Source organism: Nyctereutes procyonoides, unplaced genomic scaffold (assembly GCF_905146905.1).
Source record: "Nyctereutes procyonoides isolate TBG_1078 unplaced genomic scaffold, NYPRO_anot_genome, whole genome shotgun sequence".
In the NCBI taxonomy this organism is placed as follows: Eukaryota; Metazoa; Chordata; class Mammalia; order Carnivora; family Canidae; genus Nyctereutes; species Nyctereutes procyonoides.
Window position 1 is genome coordinate 7,684,234 of NW_026575140.1, and position 23,799 is coordinate 7,708,032.

Sequence of the window (23,799 nt, forward strand, 5' to 3'; positions counted from 1 at the left end):
ATGCTTTAAAGTCTGTTTTACCACTAATACCTGTTACAAAGGATGAGACCTTGAATGATAACCTATTACCCATTTGTAATGGAACTAAGGACATGAAATTGATTGGGCATCTTTTCTTTCAGAATGTATGATGAAGTCACAGTGCCTGGAGAATGGAATTCAATAAATATTGCTGAATGGCATCTGTTTGGAAGGCACAGAGTTTAGATGCTGGGAATACCAGGAATGTGTTTAGATAGAATTCCTGTCCTTGAGGAGACTCACACAAGTAAAGAAAGAACTTGTTCCTCTGTGGCCCTGCCAGCTTGCTGAGTCAGATAGTGGTAATGGTACAAGACCAGACTGGTTGACTGTAGCTGGCACAGCTGTCGGCACCAAGATAAAAAGCTATTTATATAAATGTAGTAAGTTGGCAGATGGATCGCTGTTTTTAAATTAGAGAACAAACTCTGGAATATTAGTTATTTCAGTAATTGAAAATTCCCCAAGAAAGTATTTTCAGGTAATAATTTTAGAGTTTGTTCTTGGCTTTATCTTTTTATATGGTAGTGAAATTTTGTCTAAATAGAAATTCAGTGAAAACAACCTGTAAGTGTTCAATATGAAAGTTGTAAAGACTCTAAAAACATGGATATAGAATTTTAATTCTCTCTCTGATTCTGTTTTTTCTGTAGAGAATAGTGATTCTAAGTCAGCCATCTCTTTTACACATCTGGAGAAGCTGAATTTACTACTTAGTTGCAAAGCTGGTATTAAATCCCAAATACCAAGCATAAGGGGAAGGAAGTAAATAAAATAAGGCATCCCCACTGCCCAGGGCTTCCACCAGATCAGTACATGACTGACTACACAGTATAGTAGGCCTGAGTCATTTACAGTCAAGTTCTAAAAGAAGCACATTAGGAGATCATCAGAGAGATGGGACAGATTCCATTAGAAAGATTCAGTAGTGGGGCAACTGGCTGGCTTAGCTGGTAGAGCTTAGGACTCCTGACCTCAGGGTCATGAGTTTGAGCTCCACAGTGAACCTAGAACTTACTTTAAAAAAAAAAAAAAAAAAAAGATTCTTCAAAACTTCCTTGAGGAGATGGTATTTGAGCCAGATCTTAGAGTATGAGTATGTGTTTTCAGTAAATGAGTATCAGAGGGCAAATCAGGCAACATAAGTAGAAACAGAGCTGTGTCTGGGAAAGCACGATTCACCTTAATGGCTGGAGGGCAAATGGCATAGTAAAAGATGGCTCTCAAAGCCACGATGGGATGTGCCAAGTCATTTCTATGTAAACAGAAAGTACAGTTAGCCCTTGAACACCTTGGGAGTTAGGTACACCCACCCTCACTCAGTCAAAAAATTGACTTAAAACTGTCAGTTCCCCAAAAACTTAACTATTAATAGTCTACTGTTGGTTAGAAGCCTTACTGATAACAATCAATTAACACATTTTATATGTTATATGTATTTTATACTATATACTTACAGTAAAGTAAGCTAGAGAAAAGAAAATGGTTATTAAGAAAATCATAAGGAAGGGACACCTGAGTGGCTCAGTCCATTAAGCATCTGCTTTCAGCTCAGGTCATGATCTCAGGGTCCTGGAATTGAACCCAGCGTTGGGCTCCCTGCTCAGTGGGGAATCTGCTTGTCCCTCTGTCTCTTCCTCACCCACCCATCGTGTTCCTTCTCTCTCACAAATAAATAAAATTTAAAAAGATTTGAGAGAGAGTGTGTGTGTGTGTATGAGGTAGAAGGAGAGAATCTTTGTGTGGAGCCTGACAGAGGGCTCCATCCCACAGCCCATGAGATCATGACCTGAGCCAAAACCAAGAGTCAGGTGCTCAGCCAACTGACCCATCCTGGTGCCCCAAAACCCATGTTATTCAGGAGTCAATTGTGTATGTGTAAACTGAAGCAACACCTACAATTTGCGTAGTATTTTCCTATTCATTATTTCTTTTAATCCTTATTAATCCGCTGTCTCTGAGATAGTGATCATTTAGAGAATTGGACTTTCTGAAGGTCACACAACTGGTAAGGAGCAGAGTTGAGACTGGAATCAGATCTTTTTAGTCTAAGCTTTTTTCATGCAGTACTATATAGTTGCCTCCAGCAACAGCAGGCCATGGTGGTTAGAACTCTGTGCTAAAGGAGATTCCTTGAACTTTTTATTTTTTTCTTTAATTCATAGAGGAACATGTGTGCAGAACTTCACTGCATGAACACATGTTCACAACTCTATCTGATCTATCAAAATTGTGTTGGGAGTACTTGAGGGCTCTGGTATTGTGTCTTGCTGTTCTCTTTTTGTACAGCTGGCATAAGTGTCACTGCCTACTTAATAATGGTGTACAACAGGTAAAGAGGAGACTTCTATTATACAAAACAAATTTAAAATAAGGCTTTTCCAAATATACATACTTTTAAAATGTTCCTTATTCATTCTTTTAGCAGTTTTAGACTATTCACCATGCTTTTAAGGTTTATAATTAGAATTTTAATCCTGAGACAAAGAGCAAGACCTTGAGTGATAGATAACCTGCCACCCATTTGTGATGGAACTAAAGACACGAGATTTATTGAGCACACCTCAAAGTGTATTCCAGCTCACTTTCTTTCCAAATGAAGATTTCTTTCCTCCTAAAAAGGGACCAAAGGTAGTGGAACTGCTTTTTCCAATTTATCAGAGTTTGATATTTTGGAGGCAACAAATTGGAACTTCTGGAAAGATTTTATGAAAATTTTATTTTACCTTTTGAATATGTGAAAATATGTTGCCAAAACAAAGAATCTGGAAATATGAGGCCTATGAGGGCAGGTATAAAATTTTTTTCATATTTGTTCCATTCATTATAGAGGCCACACAGTCAAGAAAAGTTCCCAGATTGTAGCCCTACAGAAGATCTGTTGAGTCCTCTCATTGCCATTGGTTCTAGCAGTATTTAAAGGGGGAGGAACTAAAATGCACTCCTGGGCATCTTGGATTATTAGATGTATAATATTTGCCAGCTGACTCATTGATGATGTTATTTTGATTTGCCTTTGAAGGTAAAGTTCTAGGTACTTAATCCTACAATTTTGCAAAGTTTTAATACAAATTCACTAAAAAACAACAACATCTGAAACTTCATAGCACTTGAATGTTCCCTTTTGGTTAGCTTTAAAAGGAAGCCATAGGGACACCTGGGTGGCTCAGTCCGTTAACCATCTGCCTCCGGCTCAGGTCATAATTTCAGGGTCCTAGGATCAAGCCCCATATCGGGCTCCCAGCTCAGTGGGGAGTCTGCTTCTCCCTCTTCCTCTGCCCCTCCCCACCCCTCATGCTCTTTCTCTCAGATAAATAAAATCTTTAAAAATAAAAATAAATGAAAGGAAGCCATAAAATACACCATAAATGATTAGAAGCACTTAGGTGAACTTTGCAGTTAGCTTAAGCTCAGGTTTTATATTAACTTTTCTATATTGTGTTAAATATTAAGTACAAAGTAATTTCCACTCTACAACTGGAGGACACAATTATTTTTTTGTGTGTTATACTAGTTAAATATATTTACCATCGGGGATCCCTGGGTGGCTCAGCGGTTTAGCGCCTGCCTTTGGCCCAGGGCGTGATCCTGGAGTCCCGGGATCGAGTCCCACATTGGGCTCCCGGCATGAGCCTGCTTCTCCCTCCTCCTGTGTCTCTGCCTCTCTTTCTCTCTCTATCATAAATAAATAAATAAATAAATAAATAAATAAATAAATAAATAAATAAATAAATCTTTAAAATATATATATATATATATATTTACCATCTAGTCTTAAGAAATTTTGTTAATCATATTTCTGTTTTAGGGCACCTGGGTGGCTCAGTTAAGTGTCCAACTCTTGATTTCAGCTCAGGTCATGATCTCAGGCTCACGATATCAAGGCTGTGTCGTGCATCACGGTGGGTGTAGAGCCTGCTTAAGGATCTCTCTCTCTCTCCCCCCCTTCTCCCCCTCCTGTACTTGTGTTTTCTCTCTCTCTCACCTCCCTCTAGAAAAAATAATAAAATAAAAAAAATAAATTTTAAAATAAAAATAAGATCACATTAAAGATTTTAAAAGATTAAAGATAAAATATTCTTTTTATTTTGCATTTTTAAATAGATGGAGTCAGTAATCATCCAATTATTACTTGACTCTTATTTTTAGAAATGTGGACATTAACACAGTTCAATGACATTTAACAGAGAAGATATTAGTGTACCTCACCTCAGAAATTGAAGACTTGGGACACCTAGGTGGCTCAGTGGTTGAGCATCTGCCTTGGCTCAGGTTGTGATCCCAGGGTCCTGGGACTAAGTCCTACATCAGATTTCCCTCGGGAAGCCTGCTTCTCCCTCTGTCTGCATCTCTGCCTCTCTCTGTGTGTCTCTCATGAATAAATAAATAAAACCTTTTTTTTAATTTTATTTTTATGATAGGCACACAGTGAGAGAGAGAGAGGCAGAGACACAGGCAGAGGGAGAAGCAGGCTCCATGCACCGGGAGCCCAACGTGGGATTCGATCCCGGGTCTCCAGGATCGCGCCCTGGGCCAAAGGCAGGCGCTAAACCGCTGCGCCACCCAGGGATCCCAAATAAAACCTTTAAAAAAAAAAAGAAGTTGAAGACTTAACAGATGTTAGAAATACCTCTAATACAACTCCCTCAGGACACCTAGGTGGCTCAGAGGTTGAGCATCTGCCTTCGGGTCAGGATGTGATCCCAGATTTCCAGGATTGAGTCCCACATCAGGCTCCCTGCGAGGAGCCTGCTTCTCCCTCTGCCTGGGTCTCTGCCTTCTCTCTGTGTGTCTCATGAATAAATAAAATCTTTAAAAAATAATAATAATACAACTCTCATTTTATAGTTGAATAATCTGAGTTTTACAGAGTCTGTGGTGTTCATCCAGTTAATAGCATATAAGGACTAAAACCCGTCTCTTGGCTCCTAATTCAGTATTTCAGGTATTTTTCCTGTATCTGCAGTCATGTTTCTCATTGGTCTATGAAATGAGACTGCAGATGTAGAGCAATCAGAATATGTTGAAAAAAACTGCCATTTTCTCTGTAGAGCCTCTTTTGTCAGAGGGGCCAGGACAACCTTAAGATTATAGATTCCCAGGGATGCCTTGGATGACTGAGTCAGTTATGCCTGACTGTTGATTTCAGCTCAAGTCCTGATCTCAGAATCATGAGATCAAGCCCCACGTTGGGCTTCCCGCTCAGTGGGGAGTCTGCTTCCTCTCTTCCTCTCCTCCTCCACTCTTACTCTGTGTCTCAAAAAAAAAAAAAAAAAAAAAAAGATTCTCAGAAGTGTTTTTTTTTTTTAATTTTGTTGTTATTAACACACGTTTCCAACTTATTTTTTTTTAAGATTTTTTAAATTTATTTATTCATGAGAGACAAGAGAGAGAGAGAGAGAGAGGCAGAGGGAGAAGCAGGCTCTATGCAGGAAGCCTGATGTGGGACTCAATCCCAGGTATCCAGGATCACATGCGAGGCTGAAGGCGACACTAAACAGCTGAGCCACCAGGGCTGCCCAATTCTCAGAAGTTTTAAAGGCTCTCTGGTCCATTCTCTTTCACCCTGGAGTTCATACTCTGGTATCCTTATTCCTCTGTGTGTCTTCCTCTTCACCTTCTTTGCAACATCTCAGGGCCTTTTGAGTTCTCGTTGCCCATATTTTATGTGGGCTCTGATGCCTCTGGAATCATGTAGAACAAACCTAATCCTTCTTGTAATAGACCTTCACATTTATGAATTCTTGATCTCTTTCCCTTTCTTAAAAACACTCTAGCGACTTCATCTGTTCCTCTCCCTCACCCACCTCTGCTCGACCTTGATGTTTTAGTTCCTTTTTGTAGTGCAATATCTAGAAGGGCATACTCTTAGCCAGCTCAGAGTGGATTGGGACTGTTACCTTCCTTGTTCAGAAGGCTTTATTTTATCAATATGGTCTGAGGTCAGTGGATTTTCTTAGCTCCATCTTAATGTTAATTTAGTGAGTCATAAGTACTGCTAAATCACATCCTTTCTCTCCCCACTCCCTACCCCCTTGTTTTTTGTGTATGTTGTTTTTGGAATCCAACACTAAACTTTAAAATTTTTTTAAATTATCCTTGTTCAGTCTCCTTGGGGTGATTTTGGCCCCTCATATCAACCTTCCAAGCTAAGAACAGTCTGTTTCAGTGTAGTGTGGGTCTCTTCCCAAGGTGTATTCTTTGGGGGAATAACAACAGCAGAATACTGATTTTTACCAAGGGATGTTTTCTTTCAAGAAGTCCTCTTGGAAGGCTGTAATATCTCTTATCCAAATAGGGCATTATTCAAAGTTCTTTTGATACTTCTTATTTCTTTGCTATCTAGGTGTACCATTGCCCCCGCTTGAAAATTGTGCTCTCTACATCCATAAAATTATCGATAAGTTTTTACTTGTTACACTTCGTATTCCTGGAATTGTAATTTTCCTAAACATTTCCATTCATTATAGTGTGTATGTCCCAGTCTTTGGACCAAACGATATACATTAAAACAGTACAGAAATATAGAAATTGTCACTGCTGTGTTTTAAGCATTTAATTAAGATTATAATATTGTTAAACTAGACTGCCTTTGACCTTTAAATACAGGCCATTTAATTTGTGACTGAGCTGAATCCATTTACAGCTTTCCATTAGAATCCCTCAATTCCCACTTGTCCTCTTGTTCACAAACTAACAGAGCTGCAGCTGCAGCCTTTCAACAGAGAAGAGGGTACATGTTAAATATAGCCTGACCTGCTGCTATGGTGAAAACTGAAACTGCCACTTGCAGGCTCTGCGCAGTAACATGCCGATCCTGAATGTAGGGCAGTTACAAATTTGACTGTAAACAGGGACTCTAGACATGACCTCAGACGCTGAAGTGTCTACTTTCAAGTAGCATGGGGATGATAAAAGACAAGATTCAGAATGGGGAAAGTAGGAGGCTGGTATGCAGGAGCAGAGGTAAATATTATTGTCAGTGTTCTGTTCTACCTGTTTGAATATTAGTTTTTCACTAGTGATTATTGTATTTAAATAAAACTAAATAAAGCCACATATAGTCAGTACTGAGAGTGGGTCACAAACGAAGTATTTAATGACTTTAGGGAAATGAGGTGGAGGGAGACAGATAGTAGTAAACCTCCTTTAACCAGGACTCTAGGTAGCTCATGAATGCTTTTCTGGAAAGCATCATGTAATATCCAGCATCAAACATTTATGAGAATAACTCCAGAAGCGGGAAATCCCCGTAAATAATGCCCATGTAAGGCTTTGGATAGTGGCTTATGCAGAACAGACCATGATGGGGATTCAGGACCTTAGACATAGTGTCTCTTGGGTATATGATAAGAAAGCTAAATTTTTAGACCCAGTGAAGCAACTGCAAGCATTTGAGAGAATTTTTTATTTCTTACATCAAATGTATCTTTTATCACACAACTTAATTGTACTCCATTCAAACAAAAAAATTTTTTTGAATCAACTTGACAGTGAAATTTGTACATAAACTTGGGACGCCTGGGTGTCTCAGTGGTTGGGCATCTGCCTTTGGCTCAGGTAGGGATCCTGGGGTCCTGGGATCAAGTGCCGCATCAGGCTCCCCGCTCTGCCTATGTCTCTGCCTCTCTCTCTCTCTGTGTGTCTCTTATAAATATTTTTTTTTGTTTTAAAAAATTTGTACATAAACTTAGAAAAGCCTAAGAGAGGCTACGACTAATTAACTGGCATATGTCACAGCATATCAAAAGTCTTCAAAAGAGGGATCCCTGGGTGGCTCAGTGGTTTAGCGCCTGCCTTTGGCCCAGGGCACGATCCTGGAGTCCCGGGATCGAGTCCCACATCAGGCTCCCAGCATGGAGCCTGCTTCTCCCTCTGCCTGTGTCACTCTGCCTCTCTCTCTTTCTCTCTCTCTCTCTCTCTCTCTCTATCATAAATAAATAAATAAATCTTAAAAAAAAAAGTCTTCAAAAGAAATTCACTTCAAAATATATTTAAAAATAATTAATGAGGGATACCTGGGGTGGCTCATCGGTTGAGCATCTCCCGTCAGCTCGGGGTGTGATTCCGGGATTCACAGGCTGTTTGAGTGGAGCCTGCTTCTCCCTCTGCCTCTGCCTCTGCCTTTCTCTCTCTGTGTCTCTCATGAATAAATAAATAGAAATCTTGTCTTAAAAAAGTTTAATTTTGGGCAGCCCCAGTGGCGCAGCGGTTTAGTGCTGTCTGCAGCCCAGGGCGTGATCCTGGAGACCCTGGATCGAGTCCCATGTCAGGCTCTCTGCATGGAGCCTGCTTCTCCCTCTGCCTGTGTCTCTGCCTCTCTCTCTCTCTCTCTCTGCACCTCTATGAATAAATAAATAAAATCTTTAAAAAAAAAAGTTTAATTTTTTAGAGATGTGGCTCAGAAAGCTTAACTGTTTTACCAGTTACTACATGACCACAAACGCTGGGACTGGCTTTTGAATCCAAGCTGCATGAAATTTAGATTATCTTAGGTATTTAGTGGTTTCTGAAATAGCTATAATATTTTATATAATCTTATTTACCTCTATAAATACAACAAACATAGTAACGTTCCCATGTCTCCATGTGTAAGGTACAAAGCCAATGTCTAAAGATGGATTTTATTTTATTTTATTTTTTGATGTATTTGATTTTAAAATTTATATCTTGCTTTTGAGTTCCTTTGGAGATGAATCATTGACAAAGACAAAAATGTTTTAAGTGAGATAGAAATAATTTTAGGCTCACCAGTTCAGCTTTTATGGTTTGGTGGTAATTGGTAATTATCTGGGTTTGTGTGACAAGGTTACTTCTAGCCATGGATCTTAGCTTTTGATAAATGTTGATTGAATATACTCAAACAGTTCTCTGTTTGAAGAGGTCTGTTTTGTTTTGTTTTGTTTTTGGACATTACCTGCCATTAACCTGTCTGAGTAGGAGGAAAAGTATCAAACTCTTCAGTTCTGGTGGAAAATAGGATATAGTTGAGAGTGATGGGTACAGGCATTCTAGTTTTACATCTAAAAGAATTGGAGCGGGATCCCTGGGTGGTGCAGCGGTTTGACGCCTGCCTTCGGCCCAGGGCGCGATCCTGGAGACCCAGGATCGAATCCCACGTCGGGCTCCCGGTGCATGGAGCTTGCTTCTCCCTCTGCCTGTGTCTCTGCCTCTCTCTCTCTCTCTCTCTCTCTCTCTCTCTCTCTGTGACTATCATAAATAAAATAAAATAAAATAAATTAAAAAAAAAACCTTTAAAAAAAATAAAAATAAATAAAAGAATTGGAGCAGGGCAGCCCCGGTGGCTCAGCGGTTTGACACCGCCTGCAGCCTGGGGTGTGATGCTGGAGACTGGAGATCGAGTTCCATGTCGGGCTCCCTGAATGGAGCCTGCTTCTCCCTCTGCCTGTGTCTCTGCCTCTCTCTCTCTGTGTGTGTGTGTCTCTTATGAATAAATAAATAAAATCTTTTTAAAAAATAAATAAAAAATAAAAGAATTGGAGCAAATTAAGTCCCTTATAAACATATTGTGTATTTAAAAGCATCTGTAAATGGTTTTATATAGAATGGGAGTTTTTTTTTTTAAGATTTATTTATTTATTCATTCAGAGAGAGCGAGAGAGAGGCAGAGACACAGGCAGAAGGAGAAGCAGGCTCCATGCAGGAAGCCCAATGTGGGACTCGATCCCGGGTCTCCAGGATCACACCCCGGGCCGCAGGCAGCGCTAAACCGCTGCGCCACCAGGGCTGCCCTAGAATGGGAGTTTTTAAAATTCGATTATATTTGTGTTTTTAAAGGTAAAAATTGGGGATCCCTGGGTGGCGCAGCGGTTTGGCGCCTGCCTTTGGCCCAGGGCGCGATCCTGGAGACCCGGGATCGAATCCCACGTCGGGCTCTCGGTGCATGGAGCCTGCTTCTCCCTCTGCCTATGTCTCTGCCTCTCTCTCTCTCTCTCTCTCTCTCTCTCTCTCTCTCTCTCTCTCACTGTGTGCCTATCATAAATAAATAAAATTTAAAAAAAATAAAGGTAAAAATTGGTTTTTGGAAAAGCCATACATTCATATTTTAAAACTATTAAAGGTACCACACAGTACGTAGTGAAAATTCTCTCTCCTACGGAGTTACTAGGTTCTTGGCTATCACCTCCAGGGTATTTTATGTATTTATAAGCAATTGTGTGCATTATTTCCTTGTTTTTACTAGCATAGTATATGTACTGTTATGCATTTTGCTTTTCCCATATATTGAATCTTAGAAGTTTTTCAATACCGTAACATAACTTAATTGGAAGGTGTTTCTTAATAAGTACAATAAATAACTTTTTACAAATGTTATTTCTATTCTTTTTTTTAAGCACAAGTGAGTTTTATTTTTCTATAAAAATATATATGTATAATATACGTTTTAATTTTCTTTCTTTTTTGGAGAGGCAAGAGTATTTCATAGCTCAGTGAGACAGGTGTTGTAAAAAGATGTTTGCAGTGAATTTTGGTGGGGAGGCCTGACCCTGGAGGAAGCTCTCAGGGGCTCCTGGCATGAAAGCTGAGCTGGAGGAAGCCAGCTGCACCAGAGCCATAAAGTGCAGGGGGTGAATGGGAATTCAATGATGTATTTTAAGAAGTGTCTTTATGGTACTTGGCTAGACGGTGTTCAGAAAGGTGAGGACAGGCTGGCACGGAGGGAGGCTCCTCTTCTGGAGAAGGCCACGTGAACAGGGCTGACAACGGCGGGGCCGTTTTGCCTCCTTCCAGTCGGTGGAGGTGCTCAGGTCCACCTTCGCCGCCATGGCCAGGAGGCCCAGGTGCACCCCCCCAGCTCTCCTCTCCACCCCACCTCCGGGGCCGTCCGCACCCAGGGTCGTGGGGAGGAACCGCACGCACTGCTGTGGGTCCACGTGGCACCCGCTGAGGGGCCGGGCCAGGGGCGCAGGACGCGGAGCACCTGCTCCTCCGCGCACAGCTGTGCCAGGCGGCCGGACACTTGGCTCCGCAGGGACAGGAGCGGGCAGCGTGGGGAGGTTCCCCGCCCACTTGGACTCTGTTTACGGTGCTGGGAGTCTCGCCCCGAACCGCTCGGGACCGAGCAGTGTGTGCTAGCAGCGACTGGCCTATTTCCATTCTTTTTATAGACACCCATGTATGTACGTATATATGATAAATTCTTAGAAGTGAGGTTGCTAGACTAGTATTTTAAGAAAGATTGCCAGATATGTTTCATAAAAGTTGTACCAATTTATATTGCCATTGGCATTGTAAGAGAATATCTATTTCTCTCCTACCTTCACCAGTACATTCTACTATCAAACATCTTATTTGCCAGTGGAACAAGTGGAAAACAGCTTCTCACTATAAGTTTAGTTGACATTTCACCAAGGAGTAGGGTTGTGTACCTTTTATAAAACTGCTTAAGAAAATCTTTGTCACATCTGTCATCTCTATTGGTATTTACTTATTTTTCTATTAGATTATTGATCCTTTTCTTACCGATTTATGGAATATAGAAGCCTAACACATATAGAATATATGTGTTAAAGTTCCTTAACTCAGCAATGAGTTAAAAATTTTCACCAATCTAACATGAATTCATTCCATGAAGAATTTTTTACTTTTATATAACTTTTTTTTAAGATTTATTAATTTATTACAGAGAGCATGTGCATGAATAAAGCAGGGAGTAGGGGCAGAGGAAGAGGGAGAGAATCCCAAGCAGACTCTCTACTGAGCACAGAGCTTGACAGAGGGCTCCATCTCAAGACCCCAAGATCATGACCTGAGCTGAAACAGAGTTGGACACCTAACCAACTGAGCCACCCAGGTGGCCCCTACATTTATAACTTCTGAAACATTTGTTTTGTCTCCCATAGAGAACTTCTATGATTTTTTAAGTCTTTATTTGATCAGGAATGTACTTTGGTGGAATGTATGAAGAACTGATCCAATTTTACTTTTTTCAGATGCCTACCCAGTTGTCCAAACATTATTTATTAGGAAATCATTTTTCTACTTGATTTAAAATGCCAGCTTTATCTTATACTTAACTTCCCTGTATATTTGGATCTCTCTCTCTGGACTTCTCACAAGAGGAAATTTTTAATTTTAAATCTTTAACCCAACTGTACTCATTGGTTTATTCAAACAGCATTTATCAAATGCCTGTTATATGCTAAGTACCATTATTGTAGGCCCTCAGTGGATTAAACAGATTCTTACCATCACAGAGCTTACATTCTAGTTGGGTGGCTCAGCGGTTGAGCATCTGCCTTCAGCTCAGGGCGTGATCCCTTGGTCCAGGGATTGTGTCCCACATCAGCTCACTGCATGGAGCCTGCTTCTCCCTCTGCCTCTGTCTCTGCCTCTCTCTCATGAATAAATAAAATCTTTGGGAAAAAAAGAAGAGACAGTAAACAATAAATACAATAAGTAAGTAAATTATAAAATGTTGGAAGTGCTTTGAAACAGAAAAAGAGCAAGCAAGGTAGAGAATATTTGGAGTGTTGTGAAGGGTAAAGTGGGGAGCAAATTGCAGTTTTGAGTAGAGCAATCTAAGTTTTGTTGATGAGGTAACATTTGATCAAAAACTTGAGGATGAAGGGCACCTGGGTGGCTTAGTCAGTTGAGCGTCTGACTCTTGATTTCAGCTCAAGTCATGATCTTAGGGGTGGTGAGATCAAGCCACATGTCAGGCTCCACACTCCACAGGGAGTCTGATTGTGCTTCACTCTCTCCCTCTGCCCTCTAGGTGCTCTCTCTCCAAAATAAATAAATTAATAAATCTTTAAAAAACAAAAAACATCTTGAAGATGAAACTACCAGCGTGAATACCTGTGGGAAGAGTATTGCAGGCAAAAGTGACAACCAGAGGAAAGACCCTAAGGTGGAAGCATGCCTGGTTTTATGTAAGAGGAACAGCAGTGAGGGTAATGTGCCTGGAACAAAAGGGATCTAGGGGGAAAGTAGTAGGAGATGAGGTCAAGGAAATAACAGGGAACCGTAACATTTAGGGCAACAGTTCTCAAATTTTTTGGTTCCAAGACTCCTTTATAATCTTGAGTTAATTGAAGATCACCAAGAACTTATATTTATGTGGCACATATCCATTTTTTAAAAACAAGACACAGGCACACATTCCATTATAGCACTGAAGTCACCATCATGTAGCTCCACTAGAAAACTCCACCATAGGGCAGTCCAGGTGGCTCAGCGGTTTAGCACCCCCTTCAGTCCAGGGCGTGATCCTAGAGACCAGATATCACATCCCTGTCAGGCTCCCTGCATGGAGCCTCCTTCTCCGTCTGCCTGTGTTTCTGCCTGCCTCTCTCTCTCTCTCTCTCTCTCTCTCATAAATAAAATCTTAAAAAAAAATTCCACTATAGATTAATGAGAGAATGATAGTGACAAAAGAAAAAAAAAAGCATTTTAGGATTATTCTTTTGACAGTCGTAGGCACTCTTAAAGGTTCTCTGGACAAAACCTCGTGTCCCTGATCATACTTTAAGAACTGCTATGTAGAGTTGTATAGCCACTGTAAGGTTTGAACAGATGAGTCATGATCTGATTTAAGTTTTAGCTGGGCTGCACTGGCTCCTGGTTATTAGAAAAAAGACTGTAGGGAAGTAAGGGCAGAAACAAGGAGACCAGGTAAGATGCAATTGTAGTAATCCAGGCCAGAAATGATTTAGACGAGGTAGTAGTGTATAGGAGCTTTGAAATGGTCTGATTTTGGATGTATTTTAGAGGTTGAGCCAATAGCATTTCCCGGCAGATTTCATATAAGGTGTGAGAGAAAGAATTTAAAATTGGCACTAAGGTTTTTTTTGGTTTCTTTCCTGAGAAACTAGAAAGATGAAATTGCCATCAGCTAGGATGGGGAAGGCTGTGGATAGAGTAGGTTTTGGAGAAAGATCAGGTGTTCAGTTTTGGATGTGTTGCATTTAAGATATTTGTTGAACACTGAAGTAGAGATATCAAGTAGTCATTTGGATGAATGAGTCTAGAGTTTGGAAGTGAGTTATAGACTGAAGATACAAATTTGAGAGTTGTTGGCTTGCATATGCTATTTAGTCATGAGACTAGATGAGGGCACTAAGTGATCAATTCATGTCCTGCTTTTATCAACTTAAATAATAATAATTGCATGTCTATAAAATGTTGCAGAGTGCCTGCACATACATTTCAGGAGACTCTACCTTCTTTGAGTAAGTAAGTAAACAGATTCACACAGATTAAGTGACTTCCCTTGGGTTACCAGTACTGTAAGTGATGAAACTAGGGATTCAAAGCTTTATTTTCATCTACCCACCAGGTCATTGCCTTGTTTGTATAAACCAGAAATGTCTATATATATTGACTAGGTGGCTAAAGAAAGCAGCTTGGTCAAGTGGGGAAATTTTGCTTTCCTTTCCACAAACATATTTCAGGATCTGTAAATATTTAATTTGTTAAAACTTTAATATAAAAGGAACAGATTTTGTATTACAGATTTTTTATTTTTATTTTTTTTAAGATTTATTTATCTATTCATGAGAGAGAGAGAGAGAGAGAGAGAGAGAGAGAGAGAGAGAGAGAGAGAGAGACAGGCAGAGGGAGAAGTAGGCTCCATGCCGGGAGCCCGACATGGGACTCAATCCTGGGACTCCAGGATCGTGCCCTTGGCCAAAGGCAGGCGCCAAACCGCTGAGCCACCCAGGGATCCCCTATTACAGATTTTTTAAATTTTAAGATGGATTTACAAGGATCTGTCACGTCTTGCTTTAATGGTTAGCTGTAAAAACCTAATTCAGTCATTTCATACAGGTATGAGAAAACCCAAAGTTTGTTTTTGGAATTTGTTTAATGTGGTAAAATGTACATACATAAAATATAGCATTTTAACCATTTTAAGTGTACAGGTCAGTGGCATTAAGCACATTCACAACATTATGTAACTGTCCCCACTATTTTGAGAACTTTTTCCTCAACCCAAATAATTTTGTATCCATTAAGCAGTAATTCTCCATTCTCTCTCCCTCCAGCCAGTAGTAATCTCTATTCTACTTTATGTATCTATGACTTTCCCTACTCAAGATATCTCATATAAATGGAATGATACAACTTTTGTCCTTTTTTGTCTGACTTTATCTCACTTAACATAATGTTTTATCCAGGGTTCAGCCATTGCAAGCATGTATCAGAATTTCTTTCCTTTTTATGGATGAATAATACTACATTATGTATATAATCACATTTTGCTTACCCATTCATCTGGTGAAAAACACTTATTTGTTTCTGCCTTTTGACTTGTGAATAATGCTGCAGTGACATTGGTGTGCAGGTATCAGAATCTGTTTTTCAGTTCTGTTAGGTATCCTAGGAGTAGAATTGTTGGGTTATATGGAAATTCCTTGTTCAACTTTTTGAGAGACTGCCAGATTGGTATTTTTCCCATAGTGGCTGCACCATTTTACATTTACAATGCATGAGGGTTCTAATTTCTCTGCTTCTTTGCCAACACTTGTTATTAATAATAGCCATCCTGAATGGATATGAAGTAGTATCTCATTGTGATGCTAATTTGCATTTCCCTGAGAACTAACGATGTTGTGCACCTTTTCATGAGGTTATTGGTCATTTCTTTTTCTTCTCTTGAAAAAGTCTAGTTAGATCTTTAGCCATTTTTTCATTATTTTTGTTGTTGAGTTGTAGGAGTTCTTTATATATTTTGAGTATTAATCTTTTATCAGACATTATTCATTATTCATAAATATTTTTTCCAATTCTCTACAGTCTCGTTTCACTATCTTGATAGTGTCCTATAATGTTTTAAATTTTGATGAGACCCTGTTAATCTGTTTTCTTGTATTGCTATTTGTTTGTTTTTTAAAGATTTATTTATTTATGAGAGACACAGAGAGAGGCAGAGATAACAGGCAGAGGGAGAACCAGGCTCCTCACAGAGAGCCCAATGGAGGGCTCTGTCCCGGATCCTGAGATCACACCCTGAGCTAAAGGGAGATGCTGAACCACTGAGCGACCCAGTCATCCCTTAGTGTTATATTTAAATCATCGCCTAATCCAAGGTCATGAAGATTTGCCCTATGTTTTCTTCTAAGAGTTTTGTAATTTTAGCTCTTCTGTTTAAGTCTCTGATCCATTTTGAGTTAACTTTGTATATGGTGTGAAGTAGGAGTCCAGCTTCCATTCTATTGCATATAGATATTCAGTTTTCCCTGTATTGTTGTTTAAGACTGCCTTTCCCCATTTAATGGTCTTAGAACCCTTGTTTGAAAGTGAATTGGCCATATATTTTGAGGGTTTGTTTCTGGGCTCTTTGTTCTGTTCCTTTGGTTTGTGTGTGTCTTTATACCTGTTCACACTGTAGCTTTGTGTAGTGAGTTTTGAAATCAGGAAATGTGACTCTTCTATCTTTGTTCTTGTTTTCAAAACTGTTTTTTTTTTTTAGTATGAAATTAGTTTTTATTTTTACCTCAAAATAAATGCTTAACATTTTTCCAAAACTGAAACTAAACGTGAACACTTAGAAGGGTGGAAGGAATACCTCCCAGAAAGCCAGTGAGTAAGGCAGACGTCGTGCCATGTGGTTCTTCCCACAGGACTAGTCTAGAACCCCCTTCCTCTTCTACTGTCAGTTGTCCTCACCAGGGTGCTGGCTGCAGGGGGATTCCCCCCCAGACCCGCACAAACAAGGGATTTGAAAAGTGGGGGAAATCTCGCTTAACACATGAGATTCCATATGAGTTTCAGAATTGGTTTTAATGTATCAGTAAAAATCCAGTTGGGATTTTGCTAGGAATTACATTGAATCTGTACCTTGCGGGATCCCTGGGTGGCGCAGTGGTTTGGCGCCTGCCTTTGGCCCAGGGCGTGATCCTGGAGACCCGGGAAAGAATCCCACGTCGGGCTCCCGGTACATGGAGCCTGCTTCTCCCTCTGCCTGTGTCTCTGCCTCTCTCTCTCTCTCTCTCTCTCTCTCTCTCTCTCTCTGACTATCATAAATAAATAAATTTTAAAAAAAAGAATCTGTACATTGCTTTGGATAGTATTGTCATCTTAACAATATTAAGTCTCCTGGGCACCTGGGTGGCTCAGGTCATGATCCCAGGGTCCTGGGATCAAGCCCCACGTTGGGCTCCCTGTTCAGTATGGAGCCTCTTCCTCCTGCTTGTGTGCATGCATGTTTGCATGCTTTCTCTCTCTATTCCAAATAAATAAAATCTTTAAAAAAATAATAAGTCTCCCAGTCCATGAACAGGGGATGTTTTCCATTTATTTAGAAACCTTAATTTCTGGGATCCCTGGGTGGCGCAGCGGTTTGGCGCCTGTCTTTGGCCCGGGGCGCGATCCTGGAGACCCAGGATCGAATCCCACATCGGGCTCCCGGTGTATGGAGCCTGCTTCTCCCTCTGCCTGTGTCTCTGCCTCTCTCTCTGTGACTATCATAAGTAAATAAATTAAAAAAAAAAAGAAACCTTAATTTCTTTCAACAATGTTTAGTTTTCAACATTCAAATCTTAAGCTTCCTTGGTAATTCCTAAATATTTTTATTCTTTTTGATGCTATTGTAAATGGTATTGATTTTTAAATTTCCTTCTTGGGGGGATCCCTGGGTGGCTCAGCGGTTTAGCATCTGCCTTCAGCAGAGGGCGTGATCCTAGAGTCCTGGGATTGAGTCCCACATCAGGCTCCCTGCATGGAGCCTGCTTCTCCCTCTGCCTGTGTCTCTGCCTCTTTCTGTGTCTCTCTCTGTGTCTCTCATGAGTAAATAAATAAAATATTTTTTTAAAAAATTTCCTTCTAGGGGATCCCTGGGTGGCTCAGCGGTTTAGCGCCGCCTTCAGCCCAGGGCGTGACCCTGGAGTCCCGGGATGGAGTCCTGCGTTGGGCTCCCTGCGTGGAGCCTGCTTCTCCCTCTGCCTGCGTCTCCTCTCTCTCTCTCTCTCTCTCTCTCTCTCTCTCTCTCTCTCTCTCTTATAAATAAATAAAATCTTTAAAAAAAATCTCCTTCTTGGGTTGTTGATTGAAAGTATGTAGAATACAACTGGGGGCACCTGGGTGGCACAATCACTTGGACATCAGACTCTTGGTTTCAGCTAATGTTCTGATCTCAGGGTTGTGGGATCAATCTCTGATTCAGGCTCTGTGCTTAGCACATAGTCTGCTTGGGACTCTCCCTCTCCTACCCCTTCCCACCATTCTCTCTTTCTCTCTCAAATAAATAAATAAATGCTTTTTAAAAAAAAGAATACAGGGGCAGCCCGAGTGGCTCAGTGGTTTAGCGCCAACTTCGGCCCAGGGCGTGATCCTGGAGACCCGGGATCGGGTCCCACGTCGGGTTCCCTGCATGGAACCTGCTTCTCCTTCTGCCTGTGTCTCAGCCTCTCTCTCTGTGTGTGTCTTTCATGAATAAATGAGTAAAATTAAGAAATAATAATAATATAAAAAATTAAAAAAATAAAGGAATACAACTGAATATTGTGTGTTTATTTTTTTTTAATTTTTATTTATTTACGATAGTCACAGAGAGTCAGAGAGAGAGAGGCAGAGAGAGAAGCAGGCTCCATGCACCGGGAGCCCGACATGGGATTCGATCCTGGGTCTCCAGGATCGCGCCCTGGGCCAAAGGCAGGCGCTAAACCGCTGCGCCACCCAGAGATCCCTGTGTGTTTATTTTTAAAAATTATTTATTTGAGGAAGAGCACAAGTGGGGAGAGGAGGAGAGAGGGACAAACAAGACTCCACACTGAGCACAGAGTTTGATACCACGACCCCAAGATCAAAACCTGAGCACAAAGAGTCCGATGCTCAACCCACCCAGCCACCAAGGTGCCCCTGTGTATTGATATTTTATAACTGCTGACTTAATTTATTACTGCTAACATTTTTTGTTATGTCAGTTTTTTTTAAGGTTTTATTTATTCATGAGAGACAGAGAGAGAGAAAGAGGCAGAGACATAGGCAGAGGGAGAAGCAGACTCCCCACACAAGGAGCCCGATGTGGGACTCAATTCCGGATCCCAGGATCAGGCCCTGAACCAAAAGCAGATGCTCAACCAGGATGCCACCCAGGCATCCCTGTATGTCAGTTCTTTCAAGCTTTCTGTAAAAAAAAAACAAAACAAAAAACAAACAGAAAAGAGATGATTTTTGAACAGAGAAAATTTTACCTCTACCTTTACAATTTGGATGCCTTTTATTTCTTTTTTTTTTAAGATTTATTTATTTATTCATGATAGATACAGAGAGAGAGAGAGAGAGAGAGGCAGAAACACAGGCAGAGGGAGAAGCAGGCTCCATGCCGGGAGCCCGACGCAGGACTCGATCCCAGGACTCCAGGATCATGCCCTGGACCAAAGGCAGGTGCCAAACCGCTGAGCCACCCAGGGATCCCCTGCCTTTTATTTCTTTAGCCTAATTGCTCTGGCTAGAAATTTCAGGACCATGTTGAATTGAAGTGGTAAGAATGGACATCCTTATCATGTTCTTGATCTTAGTAGGAAAGCTTTCAGTCTTTCACCATTGAGTGTAATGTGGGTTTTTCATATATGGCCTTTATCATGTTAAGGAAATTCCCTTCTATTCCTAGTTTATTAGGTGCTTATGAAAGTGAATTGAATTTTGTCATATGCTGCTTCTGCATCATTGATCATGTAGTATTTTAATCTTTCATTCTAATCATTTCAGTTACATTCATTGCTTTTCATATGCTGAACCATCTTGGCATTCTGGGAATAAATCTCACTTGGCCATGATATATAATACTTTTAGTGTACTGCAGAATTTAGTTTTCTAGTATTTTTTGAGGATTTTTGCATCTGTCTTTACAGGGAATATTGTGTAGTTTTCTTGTAATGCCTTTGTCTGGCTTTGGTATCAGTAATGCTGGACCTAGGATGGGTTAAGAAATATTCCCTCCTCTCTAATCTTTTGGATGACTTTAAGAAAAGATTGATATTGGGGCTCCTGGGTGGCTCATTTGGTTAAGCTTCTAACTCTTTATCTCAGCTCAGGTCTTAATTACAGGGTTGTGATATGCCCCACACTGGGGCTCTGAGAGGAGTCAGCTTGGGATTCTCTCCCTCTTCCCTTCCCTCCTGAATATTCTCATTCTCTCTCTCTCTCTCTCTCTCTCTCTCTCAAATAAATAAATCTTAAAGAAAGAATTGGTGTTGATTCTTCAGGTGTTTTGTCAAAGTTTTTGTGACAGAAAGAAATGAATCAGGTATTTTTTGAAGCTGTCAACAATGTTTCAAGGAACTAGAAAGATGTCTTGGGGACTGCACATTTCCATAGCATAATATGAAATTACCATTGCATAAAAGCCACTTGTAAAAGCCACTAGGGTCTGCTGGCCTCTTAGCTTTGTTCCTGGACTTCTTTCTTTTTACTTATGAATCACATGATCTATACTTTCGTGTCTGTTTTGGAGGATTCTGTTATGGAGATTGGGCATCCTCAAAAAGGAGACTTTTGACTGTATATTTAGTCTTTAAAATACTTCATATATACTGTAGTCCTTAAATCCTCTTTGAAAACTTGGTGATCTAGGGGATCCCTGGGTGGCACAGCGGTTTGGCACCTGCCTTTGGCCCAGGGCGCGATCCTGGAGACCCGGGATCGAGTCCCACATCGGGCTCCTGCTGCATGGAGTCTGCTTCTCCCTCTGCCTGTGTCTCTGCCTCTCTCTCTCTCCCTGTGACTATCATAAATAAATAAAAATTAAAAAAAAATTAAAAAAAAAAGAAAACTTGGTGATCTCAAATTTGTTATAAAAAAGCTTAGGGCAGAAAAATTTTTTCTGTAAGCACAAAGGATTTCTGGCTTTTGTGTTTTGTTTTGTTTGTTTTGATCCCTTAATGGAGGTTGCATTTTGCACAGATTGGCTCCTCCTTTGTTTTACCTCCTTTATCAGCCTAAGACAAGGGTATTAATTATTGTTCACAGAGACTATATACAGATTCTTCTGTGCTAAGATAAAATAAGCATTCTTCTAGAATCTAAAAGGTTAAGTCCTTTTGTTTGAGGTTGAACAAGCACAGGCCAAAAATAATTCCTTTTAGGCTAAAGGAGGAGGCTTTGCATCATTGTGTTTGGGCTCTCTAATTAGGCATCTGAATGTGTTAGCCGTTATCACAAAACTGACCAATGATAACTCTTGAATACAGCGACTTTCAAACATTTTTGATAGCTCCCCACAATAAGCAAGTTTTATAGAATAACTTAGTATATAACAAATGAAAATATATATGCAACTAACATGAAGGTCTCAGAGGCCAATTTTTAACCTTTATTAAAGAAAATGCAGCCTGCTATCTTGTATTTTGTTCTATTTCTTTTTAAAAAGATGCTGTTCCCAAGTTCCTAATTGATTTCATAACCTGCTAATAAATGTAGGCTTTAGTTTAAAAAGTATTCCTCCAATGACCCTCAAATTTACCTGTGCATATAGTTTTTTTTTTTGGCTCCTCCCCTTTAGACATTTTGATTCCGTGGTCTGAAGTAGAACCCAGGAGTTCTGTTTTTATTAAGTATCCAGATAATTCTAAGGTAGCCATAGCTAGCATTTGGGAACGACTAATAGATCCAATCTAATAGAAACTATTTTGTTTAAAACTAAATCTGTCATATAAATTGCTGAAATCAGGGCACTTGGCTGGCTTAGTCAGTAGAGCACATGACTCTTGATCTTGGAGTCATGAGTTCCAGCCCCACATTAGGGGTAGAGTTTACTTTACTTAAAAAAGTAAATAAAAATAAAATTGCTGAAGCCATCATTGTGACTTTAAAATTATTGTCCTTTTAATTTTTGGAAATAAATAAACTCTGGACTCCAGTATTTGTATTATTTAATAAAGTGTGGGGAGCCATTTTATGTAGTGATTGACAGATGAAGGATGATTAAATTCCTCTTGATAATAGAAAAAACAGGCTGGGCATGTAGTAGATTAAGTTACTCTCTGGTTTGTTCCATTCAGTAGTGATGTTGTCTTCTTTGACACAGACCAGTTTATGTCTGACTTGGAACACCAGCCATCAGGTTCAGCAGAGAAATGGCCTAACCACAGTGAGCTCTCATGTCCAGCTCCTTTCTGGAGAATCTAGAGGGTGAGTGTTGACTGAAATATGTCATTGTTTTTATACCCAAGTCTGGTATTGCATGCAGTGGCTGGATTTGCATGTGCTACAGAGGATGGGGCATACACGGGCAATCTTCTTGATAGGTCCACTCATTTTTTTTTTGGAGCTACACTCTGACTACAAGACTCTGCTTTTTAAATCTAACCACATTCAGGTTCGTAACCTTATAAAGTGCTTATAAATTTAATCTGGGTTTGAATAGAAGGGAAGTGTCTAACTGAATTTATTAAATCAAAACAGAGAAGCCCATCTATAAGAATTCTGTGACTTAGGGGAAAAAGAATTCTATGCGTTGGTGGCTGAGTAAACCTGGTTGCCAATCAGGTGTATAAAGCCTACTGATTTCTGGTCATGTACTCTATAAAGTTTTGATGTGAGGCAATATGAAATGGAAATAAAGCAGGAGGGGATCCCTGGGTGGCGCAGCGGTTTAGCGCTTGCCTTTGGCCCAGGGCGCAGTCCTGGAGACCCGGGATCGAATCCCACATCAGGCTCCCGGTGCATGGAGCCTGCTTCTCCCTCTGCCTGTGTCTCTGCCTCTCTCTCTCTCTGTGTGTGTGTGTGTGTGTGTGTGACTATCATAAATAAATAAAAATAAAAAAAAAAGGAAATAAAGCAGGAAATTTTATCCATTTGTTAGAGGCAACCTGGATTATTTACCCTTGAGCCTGCCTGCCTTGTAGGCCCATGTTTGCACTCTAGATAGTTCTTCAGAGACTCCATTTGGAAAGAATTCATAGAAATGAAGTCTGTGTGAGGGAGAGCCTGGGCCTCAGGCTTCTATACCTTAGTAACCCGCCAGGAACACTTCTGTCCCTCACGGTCATGCAGCTCCTTTTTTCAGAGACTCTGAAAGCCTTTTATGAACGTATGTGATAGAAATTGTAAATATACAAATTATAATTCTCAAAATGCCATTTGAATTTAGTTTTAATGAATTTAGATTTGGAAAAGGCTACCCAAATCTTTATATTTAGGATCCTAAAGCCTCCTCTTTAGACAAGGCACCAAAACACTGGCTTCTCCCAGAAGCTGAGCCTACCCTGGTCTCACTTAATTGTCTCCAGTCATGAGAGGAATAAAAAGAGAAACTAAATTCCTGCATCTCTTTAAGGAGAATCATAACCTGGAGGGGTTTTTTTTTTTTTTTAGGTTTTTTTTTTTTAATTGAAGTATAATTGACATACAATTTCCTTTCAGATGTGCATCACAGTAATTTGTTGTTTTTATATATTACAAAACGATCCCCATGATAAGGCTAGTTACCATCTAGGACACTTGGTGGCTCAAGCCGTTGAGCGTCTGCCTTTGGCTTAGGGCGTGATCCCCATCCCGGGATTGAGGGATTGAGTCCCACTTCAGGCTCCCTGCAGAGAGTCTGCTTTTCCCTCTGCCTGTGTCTCTGCCTCTTTCTCTCTCTCTCATGAATAAATAAATCTTAAAAAAAAAAAAGTTGGTTACCATCTGTCACCATATAAAGTTATTACAATATTATTGACCATATTTCCTCTGCTTACATTACAACCCCATGACTTATCTATTTTACAGCTGCAAAGTTTTTTCTCTTAGTTCCCTTTTACCTATTTTGACCACTTCCCAACCTTCCTCCCTATAACCAGAAAGATTTAAATGAATTTCCTCATATTA

General features: G+C 40.2%; 1 protein-coding gene across 3 annotated transcripts in view; it reads left to right on the forward strand.

Annotated features, from left to right (window-relative positions):
- Window positions 1-23,799, forward strand: part of NFATC3 (nuclear factor of activated T cells 3) — a 139,224-nt gene that overhangs the window by 106,177 nt on the left and 9,248 nt on the right. The window contains exon 10 of one of the 3 annotated variants that reach the window (XM_055307215.1): window positions 22,016-22,119. The exons of 1 other annotated variant lie outside the window; for it this stretch is intronic. In XM_055307215.1, coding sequence (XP_055163190.1) covers window positions 22,016-22,116 — 101 coding nt within the window. In that variant the 3' untranslated portion in view covers window positions 22,117-22,119. Of the gene's footprint in view, window positions 1-122; window positions 3,565-22,015; window positions 22,120-23,799 lie in introns of those variants that run through there. One more of the 3 variants, XM_055307216.1, reaches the window with a different exon arrangement.